The sequence below is a fragment of the Phyllopteryx taeniolatus genome, chromosome 2 (assembly GCF_024500385.1).
Source record: "Phyllopteryx taeniolatus isolate TA_2022b chromosome 2, UOR_Ptae_1.2, whole genome shotgun sequence".
NCBI classification, from domain to species: Eukaryota; Metazoa; Chordata; class Actinopteri; order Syngnathiformes; family Syngnathidae; genus Phyllopteryx; species Phyllopteryx taeniolatus.
The window spans coordinates 3,700,006-3,721,698 of NC_084503.1; the positions used below are offsets into that span (position 1 = coordinate 3,700,006).

General features: G+C 40.7%; 1 protein-coding gene and 1 long non-coding RNA gene across 4 annotated transcripts in view; one reads left to right on the forward strand and one right to left on the reverse strand.

Moving 5' to 3' along the window:
• Nucleotides 1-20,845, forward strand: part of nfat5b (nuclear factor of activated T cells 5b) — a 47,470-nt gene extending 26,625 nt beyond the window's left edge. For 2 of the 3 annotated variants that reach the window (XM_061754264.1, XM_061754248.1), the window contains 11 exons: nt 328-949; nt 1,639-1,825; nt 4,269-4,459; nt 4,750-4,922; nt 6,964-7,098; nt 7,185-7,237; nt 9,768-9,900; nt 10,049-10,117; nt 10,631-10,722; nt 10,854-12,513; nt 16,481-20,845. In XM_061754264.1, the coding sequence (XP_061610248.1) occupies nt 328-949; nt 1,639-1,825; nt 4,269-4,459; nt 4,750-4,922; nt 6,964-7,098; nt 7,185-7,237; nt 9,768-9,900; nt 10,049-10,117; nt 10,631-10,722; nt 10,854-12,513; nt 16,481-16,722 (3,557 nt within the window). In that variant the 3' untranslated portion in view covers nt 16,723-20,845. The remainder of the gene's footprint in view (nt 1-327; nt 950-1,638; nt 1,826-4,268; nt 4,460-4,749; nt 4,923-6,963; nt 7,099-7,184; nt 7,238-9,767; nt 9,901-10,048; nt 10,118-10,630; nt 10,723-10,853; nt 12,514-16,480) is intronic. The other variant, XM_061754256.1, reaches the window with a different exon arrangement.
• On the reverse strand, nt 4,810-7,325 carry LOC133468415 (uncharacterized). Its single transcript, XR_009785495.1, has 3 exons — nt 7,170-7,325; nt 6,949-7,095; nt 4,810-4,948 (listed from the first exon to the last, which is right to left on the reverse strand). It is a non-coding gene; the product is annotated as an uncharacterized LOC133468415 (long non-coding RNA).
• Nucleotides 20,846-21,693: the final 848 nt, after the last annotated feature.

Genomic DNA, 21,693 nt, shown 5'->3' on the forward strand with positions numbered 1-21,693 from the left:
ACATGCTTCTCTAACTGTCACATCGCCCATCGCACTGTAGAAAGTGGATTAAATTATAAATATTGTTTCCTTAACACCTCAGTTTTAAAAGGGTGGATCATCGGATCATCTTTCTTAAAATTATTCACATCAAGTCAGCCAATGGACAGAAGCCATCACCATACACATATAAGGGCCACTTGAAAGGCAAGACCCTGTAATGGGTTGAACAAAAGATAGCGTAGTTGTATAAGAATATACAAACTTCAGCAAATTTAAGTTCTAAAACGGGACAAATAGGTAGCACTACTTGAGACGATATTAACTTTCCAATTATTTGCACTGTAGATGGCATGTCCTCCTCTATGACCATGGATGGCCCCCGCAGTGCTTTTTCCACCTCTTCCAGCTCCACCAAACCTTGCAGTTCTTCAGCCAGTGACCCCGTCAGTGGCAATGTTGACCCAGAGGACAACAGGAGTTGCAGAGCTGTGCCAGAGAGCCTTGGTGCCGAAGGTGGGAGTGGGAACGGCAATGGCGGTGGTCGTTGCCTGGTCGCCAATGAGGTTGGAGGAGGGATAGGTGTGACATCACAGGAGGACCAGCCACATCAGCACATGATGCCCCCAAAGCGCCGCACCGAACTGAACATCTCTCCGCCTCCGCAAGACCTACTCAGTGATAGTCACATGTCCTGTCAAGCGGAAACATCGTTGGACTCGGAGCACAGCAACAGCATCTGGATGGAGGACTCGCTGTCAAACTTCAGTCTGATGAGCACAACGTCTTACAACGACAACACAGAGGTGCCACGAAAGTCACGCAAACGCACCCCACGACAAAGGCCAGGGCCCAAGTCTTTGCTTACCAATGAAGCCAGCATGGATGTTTTTGATGCGGACAGTGCCAAAGGGCCACACTTTGTTCTTTCCCAGCTCAGCACAGACAACAAGACTGGACAAAAAGGAAGGTTTGTATTACTGTAAATATGGTATCTATGACAACAGCCCCTTGATAGAGGCCAAGATGGCTAGGATCAGGCCACCACACTTATCCACACCTTGAGTACAGTGACTGCACCCAGTGTCTAAAACACAGCCATAAACAGTAGGAACTGGCTACTGCTGCCAACAGTGAATTTACAGCAGTTCTCTCAAAGCCCAAGGATACGCAGTGTTGATTACATAAACAGATACAATTCATTTGCTTGATTAAGGGCGCCCCATGGAAACCGTGGAGCACTTTAACGACTGATTGTTTTAGGTAAGTAAGCAGATACTTATTGATCCCATCGGAAATTCTGGTGAGAAAACAAAGGCTTGTTGTCGGCTTTGGCCATGGTCCAGATCGCAATCAGCTGATCTTTTAAGTAAATACGTCTGGAGGTCTCACATTTGCGAGAAGAAAAAAGTATGTGCAGTGTAGAAGTGCAAAGAATAAAAAGGGAAAATATGCACACACAAAAATATAACACGACCGGGACTCGGCTACGTTGTCTTTTAAACTCAAGTAGTAAAGACAGTCCCAGCGTACATGAACATATTCCATGCGACATGAACATGATTTCCGTGTCGTTCAAACAGGAGGCCAGAGGTGATGAAATGAGTGAACAACTTTTTGTAGCTGTGCCAACCTTTCTCTTTGTTCATTTTTCTTCAGTCCGCAAGAAAATGCTCATACGCCTCATCAAAAAGGAGTTTTATCGATGCAGTACCCATCAAAGAGTGAACAGAAGGAACTGAAGATCCTTGTTCAGCCTGAGCCTCAGCATCGGGCTCGCTACCTGACGGAGGGCAGCAGAGGGTCAGTGAAGGACCGCACTCAGCAGGGCTTCCCAACTGTAAAGGTAACTGTTGGAGTAGATGAGATGCGCTCCTAAAAACGACATAAAACGAGTACAAAACAATTCACATGATATCAGACGCATGGCGATTCATTCTTCGAGTCTGATGATAAATCACCGTCTGGGCATTCAAAAAGCCACCTCAAAATGCGGCTACCATGTTGAATGCTTTCGTCAGAGGGAGCCGTGGCTGTCGCCTGTGTTGACAAGCATAGATGAACGTGAGGAAGACTGCCAGTAACTTCAGCGACGATATCAGCGATATTTCCTCTGAAATCGAAACAGAGCGTGGTACTGACAGCAATGAAGATGATCATGTGTTATGTCCCTACCGGTTTGAGCCATACGAGTAAAACTGTAAACCAATGCCACTCGTAGTTGAGAGTCTTTGTTTGCTATGAAAACACACACACGCACACGTGCACAGCTAGCATTTGTGGACTAGTGTATAATATAAGCAGCTTACATGAGTACGTTATAAGAATGTACCCTATGATATCGATACGTAATTTCATCCGTGTTCTAGGTAAATCGCTAAATGTGTGTCCACTGTGTCAATTCAATTGAATGCTTCATATTCTTGTTATGTTTGGTGAGACTCCATATGACCAGGTTTCAATTTTGACTCACCCTGTGCCCATTCTGGTACGCGTTGAAGCGTCAGTATCTGCACTTGTTCTAGCTTTACATTCCCGCTGTCACTTAAAAACTGTTGGTACTGCATCTTTTTGAGCTTCCTCTTGTGCTGTATGCTAAATCCAAGGGATTCCGAGTCAGGGACAAGACAACCGTCCTGATTGAAATGTGCACTGCACAGCACCGAGGAGGCTGTGGGCTCCCGCTTGTCCCGCGTTCTCTGGGCTTGTCTTGTACAATCAGTCTTGTTCCTTTGGTAATTTATACAGGCTAAGGCTCTCTCCAGTCACGTTGGAATAAAACTACTCACTTTGCTGAATGAGCTAATAAATCAACTTCCTGTCATCTGCTGACGTCACGCGTCAAACCGGAAGGGGCAGCGTCGTCGTTTAGTGCGGCAGATTTGAAAGCGAAAAAGTGACAAACATTTGACCACTTCAGTGTAATTCTGTTTGATGACTATAGTAATTGATATATCAAAATAAAGCATATTTTCTGTTCACGATAGATGTATAATTTCAGCCGATCCTTCCCATCTTCCCTTTAAGTCAAATGTTTATCAACAGACAGCCTTGTTAAGAAATTACATTCAGTAGTCAAGATGTGTTTGTGCTACTGATAGACTCGCAAAACTCACTAATCCATTGGACATGTTCTTCAACTTTTTTGATACAGATGAGCAATTTGACCTCACTGGAAAAAAAGGAAAGCTTAGACTATCTTAGGTTCAATAGGGTTCTTCAGAGGAGGTTGAGAAGGTCATTTATGTTTGAATGGATGTAATTACATGAGATCAACCAGCCAAATTTAACTCATCTGGTGTTGCAGCGGTAGATACAGTGGTGCCTTGGAAACGAGTTGAATTCGTTCTGTGACCACGGTCGTAACTCAAAATGCTTATATTATCAAATAATCTTTCCTCATTGAAATGTATGGAAATTCCATTAATCCGTATCAGCTTCCCAAAAAAAATAAACGTTTTTTTTTTTTTTTAGTTTTTTTTTTTATGATAAGGTAAATAGCACTATATGATATTGTAATTTATAAAAACCAAAGCCAAACCTGGAAAATAGGATAGCTGGCTTCTTGTGTATGCTACGGTAATGAACATGACTATGATTTGATGACATGATTGTTTGAAACTGAAATTGATAACATTTCATTATGACTGGTGCCTTTGGACAAAAGTTAAATACATGTACATAGATCATTTTAAACTTGAGACTGTGTGGGTCTCGGGATGCACATTTCATGGTGTCGTCAAACAATGAGTCCCAGCCCTGGAACAATGAGTCCCTGCAACTTAGTAACAGTAATCCTCCGCTACATCACAGTTCTTGCTTCACAGTTCCGCTATATTGCAGATTTTTATTACAGTTGTTGCTCTCTAGTCTTTTATACTGTTTGTACAATGTTTTTGTGTTATCCAAAAATGACAAATATTCTTTGTACTACTACTAGTTTTGGAGGTGTTCACTTTGTTCAAACTAAAATGAAGAAACCTCGAGAAACAAAAGTATTTCACTTCACCTAAATCCTCCTGTTTGAGTACATGATGATTCATTTTACTCTTACTGGTCACATTTGCGTGTCACTGATGGTGTAGCGGTAGACTCGCCTGACTTTGGTGCGGGCAGCGTGGCTTCAGTTCCCACTCAGTGACGGTGTGAATGTGAGCGCGGATTGTTGTCCGTGTCTATATGTGTTCGTCGTACCGATATAATTCAAAATCCATGCGACGTGACCAGTGTGCTACATTTCCATACACTATTTATATTTGCTAATTATTGTCTTCTGTTGTGTTTTACAGCTGGAGGGTGTGAAGGAACCAGTTATTTTGCAAGTGTTTGTGGGGAACGATGCTGAGCGCGTGAGGCCCCATGGATTTTACCAAGCCTGTCGAGTGACCGGCCGCAACACCACAGCCTGCAAAGAGGTGGACATTGGGGGCACGACTGTCATTGAAGTCCCCTTGGACCCAAGCACCAACATGACCTTAGCGTACGTACTTTCTTGTTTGGGTGAGCCCACTGAGCATTTGTGTGCACAAAATATGACTCTTAAGGGTTTTATTGGTAAACCACAAACAAAGAGAGGCTTCATTTTGTGCAGGTGTTGACTTCACATGCTCTTTAGTATTCCTGTAATTGTACATTAGCCATCCTGTCTTTTATTTTGGCAGCTTAATTATGCCCTTTTTTCTTATTATTATTCTGCCACCCATATTGGTTAATATTGAGTTTCTATTTAGACTGCATATTTTCCAAAGCTGACATTGAATTTTTGTGCAGCGTGGACTGTGTTGGAATCTTGAAGCTCCGAAATGCCGATGTGGAGGCTCGAATTGGGGTGGCGGGGTCAAAAAAGAAGAGCACGCGGGCGAGGCTCGTGTTTCGGGTCAACATCCCACGTCCAGACGGTTCAGTGCTCACGCTCCAAACGCTGTCGTCTTCCATCCTTTGCAGTAAGTGAAGGTCTTTGTTTTCAGTCCTTGTGGATAGAGCGTAATGAAGGTGGCTATGTGAATGTCACACAAAAATAGTTTGGCTCCTAACCTCTTATCTTGTCTTTACTTGGAGATGCCCCCGTGTCTAAAGTTTAATACAGCCTTAGCTCAGAAGGCACTGTATTCTTTTCATGTAAGCTTTAGAAGACATTGGGCTCTCTATTTTGCTGACTCACATCTGGTGTAACTCTGCGAAGAGGCTGGCTGGACCCGGTTTGGGTAATTTCGTGGAGTGGCGTACCCCCAGCGAAATTAAAAGTGGGACGTGTGCCCTGGTCTGGCCATGTTCACAGCCGAATTCAGTCCTTTCCAATCGAAGCGGCTTCCCTCATTCTCTCAAGCAGCGCAATAGTCTCCCATGGAGACCTCTCTATATGCGGAGAAGGGCGCACCATTGGAGCATTGAACGTTAGCGGATACCCCAACTAAATACAGAATGAGCTAGTGAAAACTACAGGCGACTTAAATATGTCCGCGGACCTTATGTATCGATCCCCACCGACATTCATTCGTTTCCACCCCCTACCACATGTCAATAAAGCGCTCACGTTTCTGTCTGCCTGTACGTGCCCCAATCAAATCCACCAAAATTATGCTAGATCACCTGCGCCAAAAGTTAAGACATGGTGCCAGTAGGCGCAAGTTTAGACATACTTTTGGATACCAAAATCTCACTCCACAAAGCACATCTCCAAGGGGTGTGCCCTCTGTGCGCCGACACGCCCAGCTTGGCGCAGACACGCCTGCCAAATTGGCGAACACGTGGCGAGTTTTGCGCTCGCACGGAACTCGTGATGTGCTAGTGTTTACACTGAAGCATAGCTGCTCCGTCTATGAAAATAAGAGCCCATTGTGTAAAACCCCTTCATTCTCATTATAATGTCTGATAATGCAAACAGTATGAGGGTGTGGTGGGCTTTATAAACAGGAAAGACGGTTAAGGTCGTAAGAAAGTTAATTCAGTATATAGAACTGACATGGGAGGAATAAAAGGAAGGACAAAACAATAGAAGTGTGGTGCCATTTACAATGAGCCAACATGCAACACAGTAGTATCTTTCCACACAAGAAGATGACGTACATCTTCTTGTGTTTGGGTGGTGTGTTTCAGTCATAAAAAAGGTTCATGAAATGCCCTAGCAGGAAATGGGAGTTTTTTAAAATATGTCAACATCGAACATCTCCTTTGAGAAAGAACCATGGTTATAGCTATGCTGTATGTCAACATGAAATCTTATCTATTCCCACTTAACAGGTTAACGATACTCTCAAACAGTATTAAGGAAAGGTTAACCGATGCGTCTTTTTGGCTTAATTTTGTTATAATTACAACATGCTTGACCGAATGTGTTTTTAATGAATAAAAAGCAATTGTGGATGAAATCCTTTGAAATACTTTCTGGTTAGAGCCCTAATACATACAGCTTATCAAGTGTATAGTGAAGCGTTTATTGACAATTATTTCTTGCATTTCAGTACTTGATATTTTTATTGTCCTCAGCGCATGAAATTTGACCTCTGCATAATACCCATCATAATAGTAAACACACTCTTGACATACCGGAGCAGTGAGTTAAGGGTTGGGTGTCTTAATCAAGGGCACCTTAGAAATGAGTTTAACCCAATACAGATCTATTGTTATTTTTTTATTTTTATGGACTACAAAAATGCAGTTATTATACGACTGCTTTGACCCATTTCCACCCAGTGTGGATTTGCACAGGCATCACATTTCTAAAACCGACATTTTCTAGATGGTCTTTTAAAGTATTTCTCTTCGTAAATGTACATCGGTATTCTGAAAGGTTAGTGTTTACCCAACTGTCAAAGTGTTAGCGGTCAGATTAAGGTGTTTACGTGGATTTTATTAGTCTGGTTTCAATTGTTTGGATTCTTCCTGTGCATGTAAACCTAATGAATGGCTGTTCGTAAAACTGAGTCCTTCAGCTGCCTTTTATTTTCAGAATTTCAGTATTGTACGTACCTGCTGTGTCAACAGCCCAGCCGGCAGGGGTGCCTGAGATTCTGAAGAAATCACTGCACAGCTGCTCAGTGAGGGGAGGAGAGGAACTCTTCATCATTGGCAAGAATTTTCTCAAAGACGCTAAAGTCATATTTCAAGAGAATGTCTCTGGTAAGAAATACCGGTTTTTGAATTAAAAATACATTCTAATTGCAGAACGACAACGTTTCCAATTCACGAACCATCTTCTTTTTCAGATGAAACGTCTTGGAAGACAGAGGCTGAAATTGACATGGAGATGTTTCACCAGGTTAGATTTGATTGTTCTTGTTTTATTTGAACCAACCATTAATAGGCTAAGTTGAAGCCACTTGAGATTTGTATGGCGGTGGTTTAGATGTAATCATCTTATATGGCTGCTGGTTCAAAGGTTTGAGTAGTCTCTTTGTATTGTGACCTAAATACACAGTCTGGGAGGTGTGTTTCAACACTGACAGTTTTGACCTTTGCTCTTACAAACAAAGCGGTCGGTTCCAAGGAACAAAATGTATGAATCTTTAGCTGTGTAATGCTAAACTGCTTTGTTTAACAAGGTAATCCCACTGAGATCAACATGGTTTGTAAAGCTAACAAACATTAACACCCATGATGTAAGGGACAATCATTCATAGCCAGACAAAAGCAAGCGTTGGATGGATAGATGGCTCCATCCATCCATCCATCCATCCATCCATCCATCCAATGCTTGCTTTTGTCTGGCTTAAACATATATTCATTGTGCTATCGAGAGGAGCTGCGCAGCTCCTCTCGGGAGCACAATGAATACATGTTTAAGTCCGTCAACCACATCGGGTGATGCAAAACTCAAACCAGCTAAATTAGAAATGATGACTTGAGTTTGGTCTGTGTAGCTGTGTCTCTGAGGAAGGTGGTGACAACCTCACACATCAGTTACAGTGCCGTGAAAAAGTATTGGCCCCCTTTTTTGCATCGTTTCCCCACTTAAATGTTTTAGAATATCAAACAAATGTGAAAATCGGAAAAGATAACCCAAGTCAACATAACATGTAATTTTTAAAGGGTGATTGTGTATATTCAGGGGAAAAAATGACTCAAAGCTACCTGGCCCTGTGTGGAAAAAGTAATGCCCCCTAAACCTAATTACTGGTTGGACCATCCTCAGCAGCAACAACTGAAATCAAGCGTTGTCTATAACTGCCAATGAGTGTTTCAAATCTCTGTGGAGATATTTTGGCCAACTCTTTCTTGCAGAATTGTTTTAATTCAGCAACAATGGAGGGTTTTTCGAGCATGAACTGCCTTTTTAAGGTCATGCCACAGCCTTTTAATCGAATTCAAGTCTGAACTTTGACTAAACCTCCATTTTTTTTTTTTTTTTTTTAAGGCATTCGAAAGTTGACATGCTGATGTGTTTTGGATCATTGTCCTGCTGTAGAACCCAAGTGCGCTTCAGCTTGAGGTCACAAACTGATGGCCGAACATTCTCCTTTAGGATTTTCTGGTAAAGAGCAGAATTCATCGTTCCATAAATCACAGCAAGCCATCCAAGTCCTGAAGTTGCGAGCAGCCCCAGACTGTCACACTACTACCGTCATGTTTGACTGTTGTTCTTTTTCTGAAATGCTGTGTTACATTTACGCCAGCTGTAACGAGACGCACACCTTCCAAAAACTTTTTGTCTTTCCATAGAATATTCTCCCAAAGGTCTTGGGAATCATTCAGATATTTTTTGTAAATGTAAGACGAGCCTTTTTTTTTTGGTCAGTAGTTGTTTTAGCCTTGGAACTCTGCCATGGATCCATTTTTGCCCAGTCATGCACACTGACCTTAAATGAGGAAAGGGAGGCCTGCAGTTCTTTAGAAGTTGTCCTGAATTCCTTTGTGATCTCCTGGATGAGTCGTCGCTGTGCTCTTGGGGTAATTTTTGTAGGCCTGGGAAGGTTCACCACTGTTCAATGTTTTCTCCACCGTGGTTCGCTGGATTCCTAAAGCTTTAGAAATGGCTATGTAACTCTTTCCCGACTAATAAATGTCCGTTACTTCCTGTAATTTACTTTAATCATGCAAATATGGGTGATTAGAAATTGTTACATAAGGCATAAAAAAGAAAAAACATTTTATAGAAAAACATGCAATGTTTCAAGATGCATTAATAATGGGGAATGAAACCGTAGCACTTTGAATTGTAATCAAATTGTGAAGTGATAGAGTCCCTCTCCTAGCAGTACACATCACTCAATAAACTAGGGGTTAACGGTTAACATGAAATCTCATTTCATTGCATTCCCAATTCATTACATTTTGCCAGTCCTTTGCATCATCCTGTCGATGACTTTTTTTTATTGTAACAGAAAATGGCTGCTTAATGTAAAATTTACCTGAAGACGGGAAGTTGTTTTGGATGTTAGAAGAGAGGCAGCAATTGCAGGAAACCATGAATGAAGTACAATTGTTGGACTGAGGCTTCAGATAAAACGCAGTGATGAGTAAGTGCTCCTGCATCGGCTGATTTCAAGTGGCTTGTTTTGTGGTATGACAATAAAGGATATCCTCAGAATTTATGACTGACCTTAAAATTATTGTCCAGTTGCTAAGTAAAAAAAAAAAAAAAAAAAAAGCTCTATTCTCATACAGGAAACCTACTGTATTTTATCATGAGGTGTTGTGCAAATTACTCTAGTCTTGCTATTCAAACAGACTACAAACAAGGTGTTCATAAACTATATCAGTACTGTGTTGTGCAAAGAAATATGTTTATTAATGCATTTATTTATTCACACATGTTTATTCTTCTTCTTGACTCCATGTTACGCCCCAAGAATCATTTGATAGTGAAGGTTCCACCTTACCAGAACCAAAGCATCACCTCTGCTGTGTGTGTGGGTATCTATGTGGTCACCAATGCTGGCAGGTCCCACGATGTTCAATCATTTACTTACAATTCAGATTCAGGTTTGTCTCAGTCTGCTTCTTCTTAACCACAATAAAGTACTTTTTTTTTTCCCCACTTGGGGTGAGCCGTAAAGGTCATCTGGGCTCTTTCAAGCCAGCAGTGCCATTTTGTAGTCATGAGTATATGTGTGATTGCCTTCTCTTGCAGCAAACACTGACGTTTTTGTGAAGAAAGAGACAACCTCCCCAGTGAAGACATGTCCCTTCGATGAACAAAGTAAAGGTTCTTTCTTTGTACACTCATTTTATTACAGCTTTCTCTAAACAGTACGTGTAATGTTTTAGGTTTTAAGGGTCAAATATCAAAACTAAATCAAAGTCAATAAATGTTTAACCACTGTTAATAAGATGTAAAAACAATCAAACTTTTCCTTTGATTTAATAAAATTATATAGTGATGAAATAATAATGTTATATAGATTTAGGACGCTTAAAACAAAATGTAATTCAATCAATGACATCAAATAAAACTTTGATGGTGTGTGTCATAATGACCAAAATTGACTTTGTGATGTTATGCAAAATGATGGTTCGAACCGTTTTTTTTTTTTTTTTTTTGTGGTGTGACTGGAGGTGTATTTTCCTGAAATGTTTCATCTAAATTGTAATGTCTTCAGAGCGTTTGAATTCCTCATTTTAATTCAACCTGGATGCGCGTCCGTGTTTTAAGAACAACATGAGATAGATATATAACAATTGGCGGTTAAGCTTCCTATACATCTTGTTACAGTTCTGATGCCTCCTATATTGCCTCAAGTGAAGAAAGAAGAAGTCACTCCAATGGAGGTCACCAATAACCTCCAAACCTCTGGGGTGTTCAAGGTGATGAAATGTAACCTTGTTACCTGATATAACACATGTATGATTTTAAAGTATTACTGAAAACTGACTTATTAATAGTAAAATAATAGTAAAGGTACTTGTCATCAAATGTTTCTACTTCTGTCTACCAGCAGACAGTGGACCTTTGTCCAGCACAACAGAACCCAGACATGTCTACAGGCCATCTAAATAAAAACAGAGAATTTTCCAACACAATGCCACAGTCCTCGGGTGAACCTGACAAAAGCCAGGCCCCAGTTTTTACCAACACAGAGGCTTTAACTACAGTCCAGCCAAGATTGGGTCTTGGGCAGGAAAGGCAAGTCAACAGCTGTGGGTCTGTAGTGAGGCCATGTGCTGATCCTGCACCTCAACCGCAGCAGTTGCCCATGTTCCCTTCGGACGAAGTGGCCCAGTTGGAGGAGGCAGTTAGACAGCTTAAGCCCGAAGCGTTCGGTAATCTGCCACTTCAGACGGACAACTCAATGACCAACCAACAACACCATATGCAGCACCAACAGATCCAAACCCAACACATTCAGCAGCAACAGCAGCAAATTCATCAACAGCAACAGCAACTCCATCAGCAGCAAGCGCTGGAGAATCTACAACAGCAGCTATTCCAATCACAAATTCAAATGCAGTGTGTGAATGTGGAGCAACAAGGCTCCTCACAAGGTGCTCTGCCAAACCAGGGGTCACTTTTCCAACAGGCTCACCAGCAGCAGCAGCAACAACAAGCAACTCTCTTTCAGCAGACCAATGAACTTCTCTCTATTCAGACCAACTTCCTCCACCAGACACCCTCCCACCCCTCCCCACCAGCGTTCCACAATGCCAGTCCTATAACAGAAGCACACGATCCCCAGGCGGGTCTGTTTCATAGCCAGAACTCCTCTCACACTCCAGAGCAAGTGCAGGCCGTGCTCTTCCAAAACAACATGACAGTTCTACAGTCTCCAGACCAGCAACCTTCGACGCAAAGTCTGTTCCTCCCTCAGACATCTCTTTCACCTCAGCTTACCACCAGTAGTAGCCAACAACAGCAACTGGCCTTCCTCAATGCTCTACGAACACCTGCCCCCGAACAACAATCTGTGTTTCAGGCTCAGACTCAGCTCTCTCCAATTCAGCAAGGTGCACCAATGGAGCAACAGCAGCCTTCACAGCCTCAGGCCCTTTCTCAAACAAGTCAGCGGCAATCTTTGTTTCAGAACATCGTTCAGCATCCACCTGCAAACACACTATCTTCAGGTCAACAGCAGCCAGCTGGACTACTATTCTGTAACAACACCCTACCCACCACAGAACAGACATCCAACATCCTCTTCAGCAATCAGGGGCAGATTCCTCCTTTGACCACCAGCAGTCTAGTTTCCCCAGAGCCCCAGAACCCTTCTCTGCTTTTTTCACAGGCCAACGTGGTGACGGTAAACCAACAAGTCCGCTCTGAGCCCATGTCCTTAGGCAACCCTAATGATGCACGTCAGCAAGTGCTGTTTCAGGATCAGCAACCAATGCAACTTGGAAACACCACAAACAATGGACAAGAGCGGTCTGTGGGGCTCTTCATGCCTCCACCGAACATGGCCTCTCTGCAGAGTGGATTGTCTCAGGAGCTCACACAGTCAACCATGTTTGGCTCACCGAACGGTGTGGCCAACCTCCAGACGACCACCTCATCTCCTGTTCAGCAACCAGGGACTCTGTTTCAGTCTGCAGTCGGTGGGACCATCAGTCAGCCCAGTCAGCCTCAACAACCTGAACTCTTCCTTTTTGGAATTCAGAACGGTGAGAAATTTGATAGCTGTCTTTAAAACTGTTTTTGTAGCAAAAACTTTTCTAACCACTTAATAATCCAAAGCAGAATGAATTTTAGACTTTACACGATCAGGATTTTGGGGCCGATCACCAATGAACAAGTTTAAAAAAAAAAAAAAAAAAACGATAACCGACCACCGATCCGATCACAAGCTGGAGCAATGTGTCTATTATTATGACTTGTTCATTTATTTTATATACTTGTGTACTGTATACAAATGCAGCCCTATGAGGGGCACAAGCCAATGCAAACTGAAGGCCGGTCCCAAGCCCAGATAAATGCAGAGGGTTGCGGCAGGAAGGGCATCCGCCTTAAAACTTTGCCAAACAAATATGAGCGTTCATCCAAAGAACTGGAGCCCGGCCGTCCCAGCTCAAATTATTCTCTAGCATTTTAGACAAAAGTTAAAACACCAATGTCCTCTAGGGGGCATTCAAGGAGTAGCCACTGACTTAGGTTTATGTCCAATCAACATTACATGACAGAAATAATGGGTACTAACTTACTGTAATTAAATTACTTTATTGCAATTAAATTACTTTAATAAACAACTGTTAATGACATGCTTACTCTAACTTTCTCACTGTCCCAGCTACATGGACTGGTGTTGTCCAGAGTTCGAGTCCGTAAGACTTTTTTTTTTTTTTTTTTTTTTTTTCCCCCCACGCTGCGTTGCTTGAACGCGGCATGCTCCTCATGTACATTCTTCAGGTGCTCGATCAAATTTGTTGTGTTGAAGCATTTAGATGACGTTCCCCACGACGTACTTCAGTGGTGCACAGACTGCAAATAACTTACGTGTTGTTTGTCTGAGAATCTGATCTGATTCTGATACGCGACGAAGACGCGGCGTTAAATGTCTTGTGCGGAGCCGATCGATGATGTCATTGACTTATGACATGAAAGCCGATCAGCATAAAATGCTAATGATCGGCCAATACCGATAACGCCGATCAGATCGGCATAAAGTCTAATGAATTTAAGATTAACTTTAGTCATAAATATCTAAAGGTTCATCCCTTCATTCAAAAGGGTTTAACAACTTCCTTAAAGTAAAGCCTTTTCTCCACCAAGCAGTACAGTTAATTCAGTTTGGCACATACTATTTTTATTTGAAGTTGTTAAAGTACAAGGTATCCATACTAGTTTTTGTCATTGGTGGCAAGAAAGAATGGGACAGTACTGATAACCCATGGTACGGTCTATAACTCGGTTTTTGGGCCACAGTTCAGTACATTTTTGGTAGAGAACAACTTTTTTTGGTGTCTCTCAAAATAGTCATTATTTTGCTTGTCAGCAAAAGAACACATTTTTTAGTCTAACTTATTTCAAGTTAGCTGTTAAATAAACAAATATTTCAAATGATAAACTACCCCTTATTCCGTGACTAATTACAACCCCAATTCCACTAAAGTTGAGATGTGTAAATAAAATAAATAAATAAAAACAGAATACAATGATTTGTAAATCATGTTTGACCTATATTTAATTGAATACACTACAAAGACAAGATATTTAATGTTCAAACTGATAAACTTTATTGTTTTTAGCAAATAATCATGAACTTAGAATTTTATGGCTGCAACAAAATCCGAAAAAGCTGGGACAGGGTCACGTTTACCACTGCGTTACATCACCTTTTCTTTTAACAACATTCAGTAAACATTTGGGAACTGAGGACACTAATTGTTGAAGCTCTGTAGGTGGAATTCTTTCCCGTTCTTGCTTGATGTTCAGCTTCAGCTGTTCAACAGTCCGGGGTCTCCGTTGTCGTATTTTATGCTTCATAATGCGCCACACATTTTCAATGGGAGACAGGTCTGGACTGCAGGCAGCCCAGTCTAGTACCCACACTCTTAATATGAAGCCACGCTGTTGTAACACGTCCAGAATGTGGTTTGGCAATGTCTTGCTGAAATAAACAGGGGCGTCCATGAAAAAGACGTTGCTTGGATGGCAGCATATGTTTCTCCAAAACCTGTGTGTACCTTTCAGCATTAATGGTGCCTTCACAGATGTGTAAGTTACCCATGCCATACCAACACAGCCCCATATCATCACAGATGCTGGCTTTTGAACTTTGCATCCATAACAGTCCGGATGGTTCTTTTCCTCTTTGCCCCGGAGGACACGACATCCACAATTTCCAAAAACAATTTGAAATGTGGACTCGTCGGACCACAGAAGCCTTTTCCACTTTGCATCAGTCCATCTTAGATGAGCTCAGGTCCAGGGAAGCCGGCGGTGTTTCCGGGTGGTGTTGATAAATGGCTTTTGCGTTGCATAGTAGAGTTTGAAGTTGCACCTACGGATGTAGCGCCGAACTGTGTTTACTGACATTGGTTTTCTGAAGTGTTCCTGAGACCATGTGGTGATATCCTTTACACATTGATGTCGGTTTTTGATGCAGTGCCGCCTGAGGGATCGAAGGTCACTGACATTCAATGTTGGTTTTCGGCCTTGCCGCTTACATGCAGCGATTTCTCCAGATTCTCTGAACCTTTTGATGATATTATGGACCGTAGATGATGAAATCCCTAAATTCCTTGCAATTGTACGTTGAGGAACATTGTCCTTAAACCGTTGGACTATTTTCTCACCCACTTGTTCACAAAGAGGTGAACCTCACCCAATCTTTGCTTGTGAATGACTGAGCAATTCAGGGAAGCTCCTTTTATACTCAATCATGGCACACACCTGTTCCCAATTAGCCTGTTCACCTGCGGGATGTTCCAAACAGGTGTTTGATGAGCATTCCTCAACTTTTTCAGTCTTTCTTACCACCTGTCCCAGCTTTTTTGGAATGTGTTGCAGCCATAAAATTCTAAGTGAATGATTATTTTCTAAAAACAATAAAGTTTATCAGTTTGAACATTAAATATCTTGTCTTTGTAGTGTATTTATAAAGTAAATATAGGTTGAACATGATTTGCAAATCATTGTGTTCTGTTTTTATTTGTTTAACACAATGTCACAACTTCATTGGAATTGGGGTTGTATATACTGTCCATGTGACAGTACAGTAGTACAGTTGTATAAAGCGTGGATTGATTGGTCATGTCTGCACCCCACTCTGCAAGCATGACCAATCGACACTTGGGTTGGGAATTAAAATGTGTCTGAAATGTTCACGGGAGCATGATAACATGAGTCGAGTGTTTTCATCAAGTTACCAAACTACACCTGTTGGACCACAGAAAAGGGCTGCAAATCTTTCGCGAGCATTGTTCCAACTGGTTGGGTCATTTTAATGATAATTGCAATAGTTGCAATAATCCAAGCGGGAAGTGATGAGGCTATGAACAAAGAGAGCAGCAGTGTGTGGGGGGTGGGAGATGGACGGAGGCGAAAAAACGAAAAACCACGGTCAATTATTGTCCCTTGGGTCATGTGCAGACCATAACGAACCGAGTACCGTACCATCCCTAGTTGCAAGCAAGGAGACAAACTGCCACTTTTTTTTTTTTTGTGTAAAGGAAGCTGGTCTTCCTCTTCTACTAAAAAGCCTCGTGCCAAGAAGAAAGAGCCCAAAATACTGGATGTCCTCCATAGTGATACATTTCATCCATTTTCATGCTCGTATCTGGGATTGGGTTACGGTGGCGGCAGTCTCAGCGGGGCACACCTTCTTGCCCCAGCCACAATCTCTTGGTCAGCAAAGACACAGGTTTAATAAGCATTCAAAATAGACTGCTTCTTAAACATAAAACGTGCTGTGTTGATCGAAATGAAGCATTTCATAAGTGTTACTATACTTTGTATACCTTTTGACTTACGTTGAGACAATGAATGGTTACTTTGCTCGGTTATTGCGGAAGACTGACTTCATTTCAAAAGCATGTATTGATAGTAGAGTGTGAGCAAGTCTGTTTAAAAAACAAACAAACAAAAAAAAAAAACAACTCTATTAACTTTTGTTTTTCTCCACTTCTGCAGAATGTGGTCAGCTGATGAACGCACCAGGAAACACGCTGTCGGATCAGATTATAGCCATCAGCCAGTCTGGTCAGAACCAAAGAGAGAGTGAGGCCCGCATGCAGTCGCTGCTCAGCCAGTCACTGTCACAGTCAGTGACGGCACAGAACGGCTTGAATGTCTCGCAGAATATGGAAAAGATTAATGACCTGCTCGTCAGTTGCCTGCAAGAGCCGGGCAGCAGCATAAGTCGTTCATACTAATTTTCAGAGAAGTTCATGGATTCCGCTTTCATTTTTTGTCTGTATGATGTTATCAAATGTACACGAGGGGTCAAAATATAATTGGAGGTTTGTCCATGTGACTGAGCAACAAATTGTGTTCTTCCCAATTGAGATTTGATTTGATCTTCTTTTGTGCTCAGTATTTAGAGGAAAAAAAAGACAATCGCCTTCAAAGTGAACTAGAGTGAAAATATCTAGATTACCGGCAACAGTCGATGTCTGTATGTAGGAGTGTCAAATGTTTTTCCCTTTCATTTTTTTTCCCGGGGAGGCGAGATTGAAGCGAAAGGGAAGTTTGAAGAGAGTGCGGAATGAATGTAATCTGGTGGGAGTCTGCTTGAAAATGGTATAGAAAGTGTATGGAGAGGTCAAAGGAGATGAGGCAAAGAAATTAACAAGATCATATACAATAATACAGAATGACATTGTTGACACATTTGTGTCTTTATAACAGTACTTGAGATCTCAACATGGGCCATATAATGTCAATCCTTCAGTTTTTATCCATTGATGGCTTGATTTTTGTCACAGGGTTGATGAAATTAAGTCTATCAAATGCACTCTTAGCTGGGCTTTAATTTATTTGCATATTGGAAAACATGCAAACAAATCATCTGTAAGATGTCTAGTGGGGTACACAGGTGATCTAAGTAAAAAATAAACTCTTGAGTTATTTTGATTAAATTACCGCACCTGTGTTTTTAAGACGGGGAAAATTACTGAGCGAAATAACGTTCTCGTGGGATTCCTTTGTTAGCTGTACTACTGTCACATCTCAAAATGTAACATTATTAGCAAAAGGTAGCACTGAAGTTGAACATTTGAAGCAAAAGTGTTTCAAATGATGTAGTAGAGAGAATTACTTGTATTAGACTATGTCTACCGATTAGTACAAATAACACCGAATGTAAACTAGTTTAATATTGTGTCATTTGTCCTTTGGAGTCACATTAATGGACTCACTCTGCGTCAGGTACGCATAACCGAGGATTGTAGTGTCGTTGCGGTTCGGAAGCTTTTCCTTTGCCAGGACGGACCGCTTGCTTAGCTGTCCCTGCTAAAAAGGGTTTTGAGAATTCATGCGCTCAGTCATTTTGGTATCCAATTTTTCATAGCTACAGCTTTAGGTACAATCTGTGTGGGTTCACACGCAAGCTACTGGGTGAAAATTCAACACTCCAACCTGTTCCGTTTTGCATGCTCACCCTGAGAAAAGCATGCGTTGCTTTTTATGAGAAAAGTTCAAAATATGGAAGTGGATAAAACTGTCCTTGTGCCAGCCATCTTAGCGTATCTTAACACTGGCTACTCTATTGAGCTGCAAAATTAATTATAATAATTATTGATACCTGAGCCAGTGTTTCACTCCCCCTAAAAATGTTTTACATACAGTGGATATGAAAAAAAAAAAAAAAAAAAAAAAAAAAGGTGCACATAAAAATGCCAGGTTTTGTGATATAAAAAAATTAGACCAAAGCTAAAAAGAATAAAAATAAAAACCGTGAATTTGAATGTGATCGGTTAATCCTAAACACAGCCACATCAGGGGCGGAGCTACGTGGTGGTCAGGGGTCAAATCCTGATATGGGTATTTTACCCCTTCAAACTTTACAAATGTAATAGATTTATTGAATGATAAAGTACACTTTGTGTGTATTAACATTCTTGATTCATTCTTGGGTAATTAGTTTGCTAGTGTGGACTGGCTATTTATAAAATCCTGATGGCGGGCCAGTTTTATGGCCTGTTTGCGTACATATTTCTTTTTCAGTCTTTCTCGTTCAATATTTGTAAAAAATCAAAATACTGTAGCAACACATTTCCTGTCTTTGTTTTGTGTCCGGCCTTTTTCATTCTGCTGTTTTTTTGGTTTTAAAACGTTTCAGGGGCTGGTCTCTGACAAAATACTAAACAAAAGGTAAATGTATGACCTTTTTTTTTTTTTTTTTTTTTTTTTTTAAATGTAGTGTTACCAACACAGTTGTAATTATCCACCTGCAAAAAAAGGCTATTTGGACGATGTATTCAGTAGAAGTAATTGGTACAGTGTAACCTAGACTAATGTGATTAATGGTGTGACGGTGTGCTGATTTGAGCAGAGCTGTTTTCAGTCGGACGTTACTCCAGAAGGACACCTGACAGCTACGTGTCATTGGTTCTCTTTCAAATTGTGAAACTGAAGATCTCTTAAGTGTTTCATATTTATCCTTGCGTTTGTTTTGTGTATCTCTCCGGTAAGCCTTTTGTTATCGGTTTAGTACAATAGTTTGGCATATGTATTTATTTGTGTGTCACCCTCAAACGTGTAGTTGGATTTAGATCTTTCGAACTGTGACCGATGGTAATCATTGTGGTTTGGCGCCCACGTCTGCTGATCCTCAATTGGAACCATTTACTGAAACAGAAGTGGGGGTTTTGGGGGGGGGGGGGGGGGCGCCTTCTTACCAAAAAATGCACATACATGCCTGTGTATAACTACATTCTGGTGAATTTTGGAGAGAGAGAAAATTAACACTCCATGATCTTTGGAGCCAATGGCACCAAACTTCACAATTATCGTTTGAAATAGGAACAACTTTCAGTATTATGACAAACACAAACCGATACATGTCAGAGTTGCGTGAATACTTATTGTGATTGTACAGAATGGTTGCGAGCATCTCAATATTAAGATGCATTGAACGCACACTGGGTAGGTACATATTTTTATATAAGGGAGAAATGATTGAAGATCTTTGATACATTTTTTTTTTTTCCTTTCTCAATAGAACAAGCTGTTTATTTGACCAGGTTGACTACTTACAGTTTGCTCAAAAATGTATGCTCTCTTCAAAATAGAACTTCAAATACACTGGTGCCTTGAGATACGAGTGACTATTTATACAAGCCATTGTTGGGTTGTTTTTTTCAATTTTATTTTATTTTTTTCCTGCATTGACTTGTGAGCACAGGCTTGAGATACGAGCGCTGTATATACATCTGTCTGTCTTATACTGGTCCAAGGTGGGCACACCAGAAAGAGCAGCACAATGGCCGAAATGGCTATTTTTCCTCCTTAAAATACATATTACAACAATTTTTCTGTTTGGGGACTGGAACGGATTAATGGCCTTTTCCATTTATTTTGGTGGGAAAAGATTCATTGAGCTACAAGTTCTTTCAGTTACAAGCGTGGTCACAGAAGGAATTCAACTGGTATCTCAAGGCACCACTGCTAGATATTGTATCGTAAATGTGCATGTAATAGGCAAATTTTGCTTTTTTTAACACTGCGCTCGCTTCTCGATGTTGCGACGGTGCATGCAAGACGCTTTAAATGTGCTAATGCTCTACAGCAGGGACGGGATAGATGAATTATGTTATGAAATGTCTGTCATGCATCTAGCCCATTTGTACTGAAGTAGCCAATGCATTTGTGTGGACATGGATGCACATATTTTCTGAAACTGCTATGCAGCGAAACTGTAAATGTAGATCCGTTAAGTTTTTGAATATATATTTTTCTATATAGCCGCTCAGTTTTTAACTAATGCAAAGGAACCAAAATAGTTTTTCATCTCATTATTTAGGCTGGTTGAACTTTTTCCTCTGATGCTTTGTTTGATTGCCGTAAGTGATTTGTAAAGTTAATAAAAAATCTATAAAAATCAATGGAAATTTCTCCTCCCAACCGCACTTTCTGGGCTCTGTGTTACGCAGAGCAGTGGTGCTTTTGATGTCCGATTCTTTGAGGGACCAGGAAAAATCAGCAAAGACTAATCACATTTAATTTTTAATTCTTGGGGAGGGTGAAAAGCTTGTGCTTAGTCTCATTTCATTTTTAATTGTTTGGGGGGAAAAAAAGCTTTTGAATAATTTGTTCTCTATCTGACGATGTCTACCTTTAACGCATCTCCCAGAGCAATTGAAGCACTCCTCCAGTTCATGTTTTGTAATCCGGGAAAGAGAAAGTGAAATTTTATTTTTGGTCTCAAACCATGTGAACAACTGTCTTATATTCACTTAAAAAAACAAAACAAAACAAAAACCGTATGTTCAGCCTTTGTTGGGATTCATTTTCTGTAAACTTGCTGCTACCTGTATTAAACCTGTACAACGTAGATACATTTGTTGTAAAGCTTCTTATTTGATGGTTTCATTGCACTGTTATTGAATATATTGGTGCAAGTTTGGAATAAAAATATAAAAGATAACTTCATATGAGTTTCATACCATTAAATCAAAGTTTAAATTATTTTGGTGTGGATTTCAGTTCACAGTAAGGTGCCTTTGAGACTTCCCCATTTCACCCTTTGTTTATATATCTATATAGATATGTATATGACTGCAAGTAGACAATGTACATCCAAAAAGCAAAGTATGCGAGCTTGCTAACAGGGTGGACATTTTTGCTAATATCAGCATATTATATTTTACTTGGCAACATGATTATGTTTGCAAGCTGACTGTCTTGTATAACAATTCTATTTTTAGATTTCAGAAAGTTTTATATATCAACAGATATTTTGCTATGGGAGAGTGGACATGTTGAGCTTGCCAACATCCACCTAATTACAAAACATATGTGTAAATAACTCTGCAGCTAACCATTATTTCACCCTCCATTGAAGACTGACAAAATACTAAATCCTGTTCAAAATGTCACTAAAGACATCACAGGGTTTCTCAAAGAGGCATTTTTCCCATAAAGACTGGATGGACACGTGCAAAATGTTTAATTAAATATGATTATGAAAATAAAATATACGTAGACTATATGTAATATATATTTTTATCTAAACTCTTATTGGGCCTGTTGATTAGCGATCAGCCAAGATGAAGTAGTAAAGGAACAACGGAAGGAAGGAAAATCATGTACATCAAATGAAAAGAAATAAATGCATTTTTCAGAGACTTCAAACGTTTCTGCGACATTTTCATGATGACGGTGATCCCTCAAAGGCGCTACAT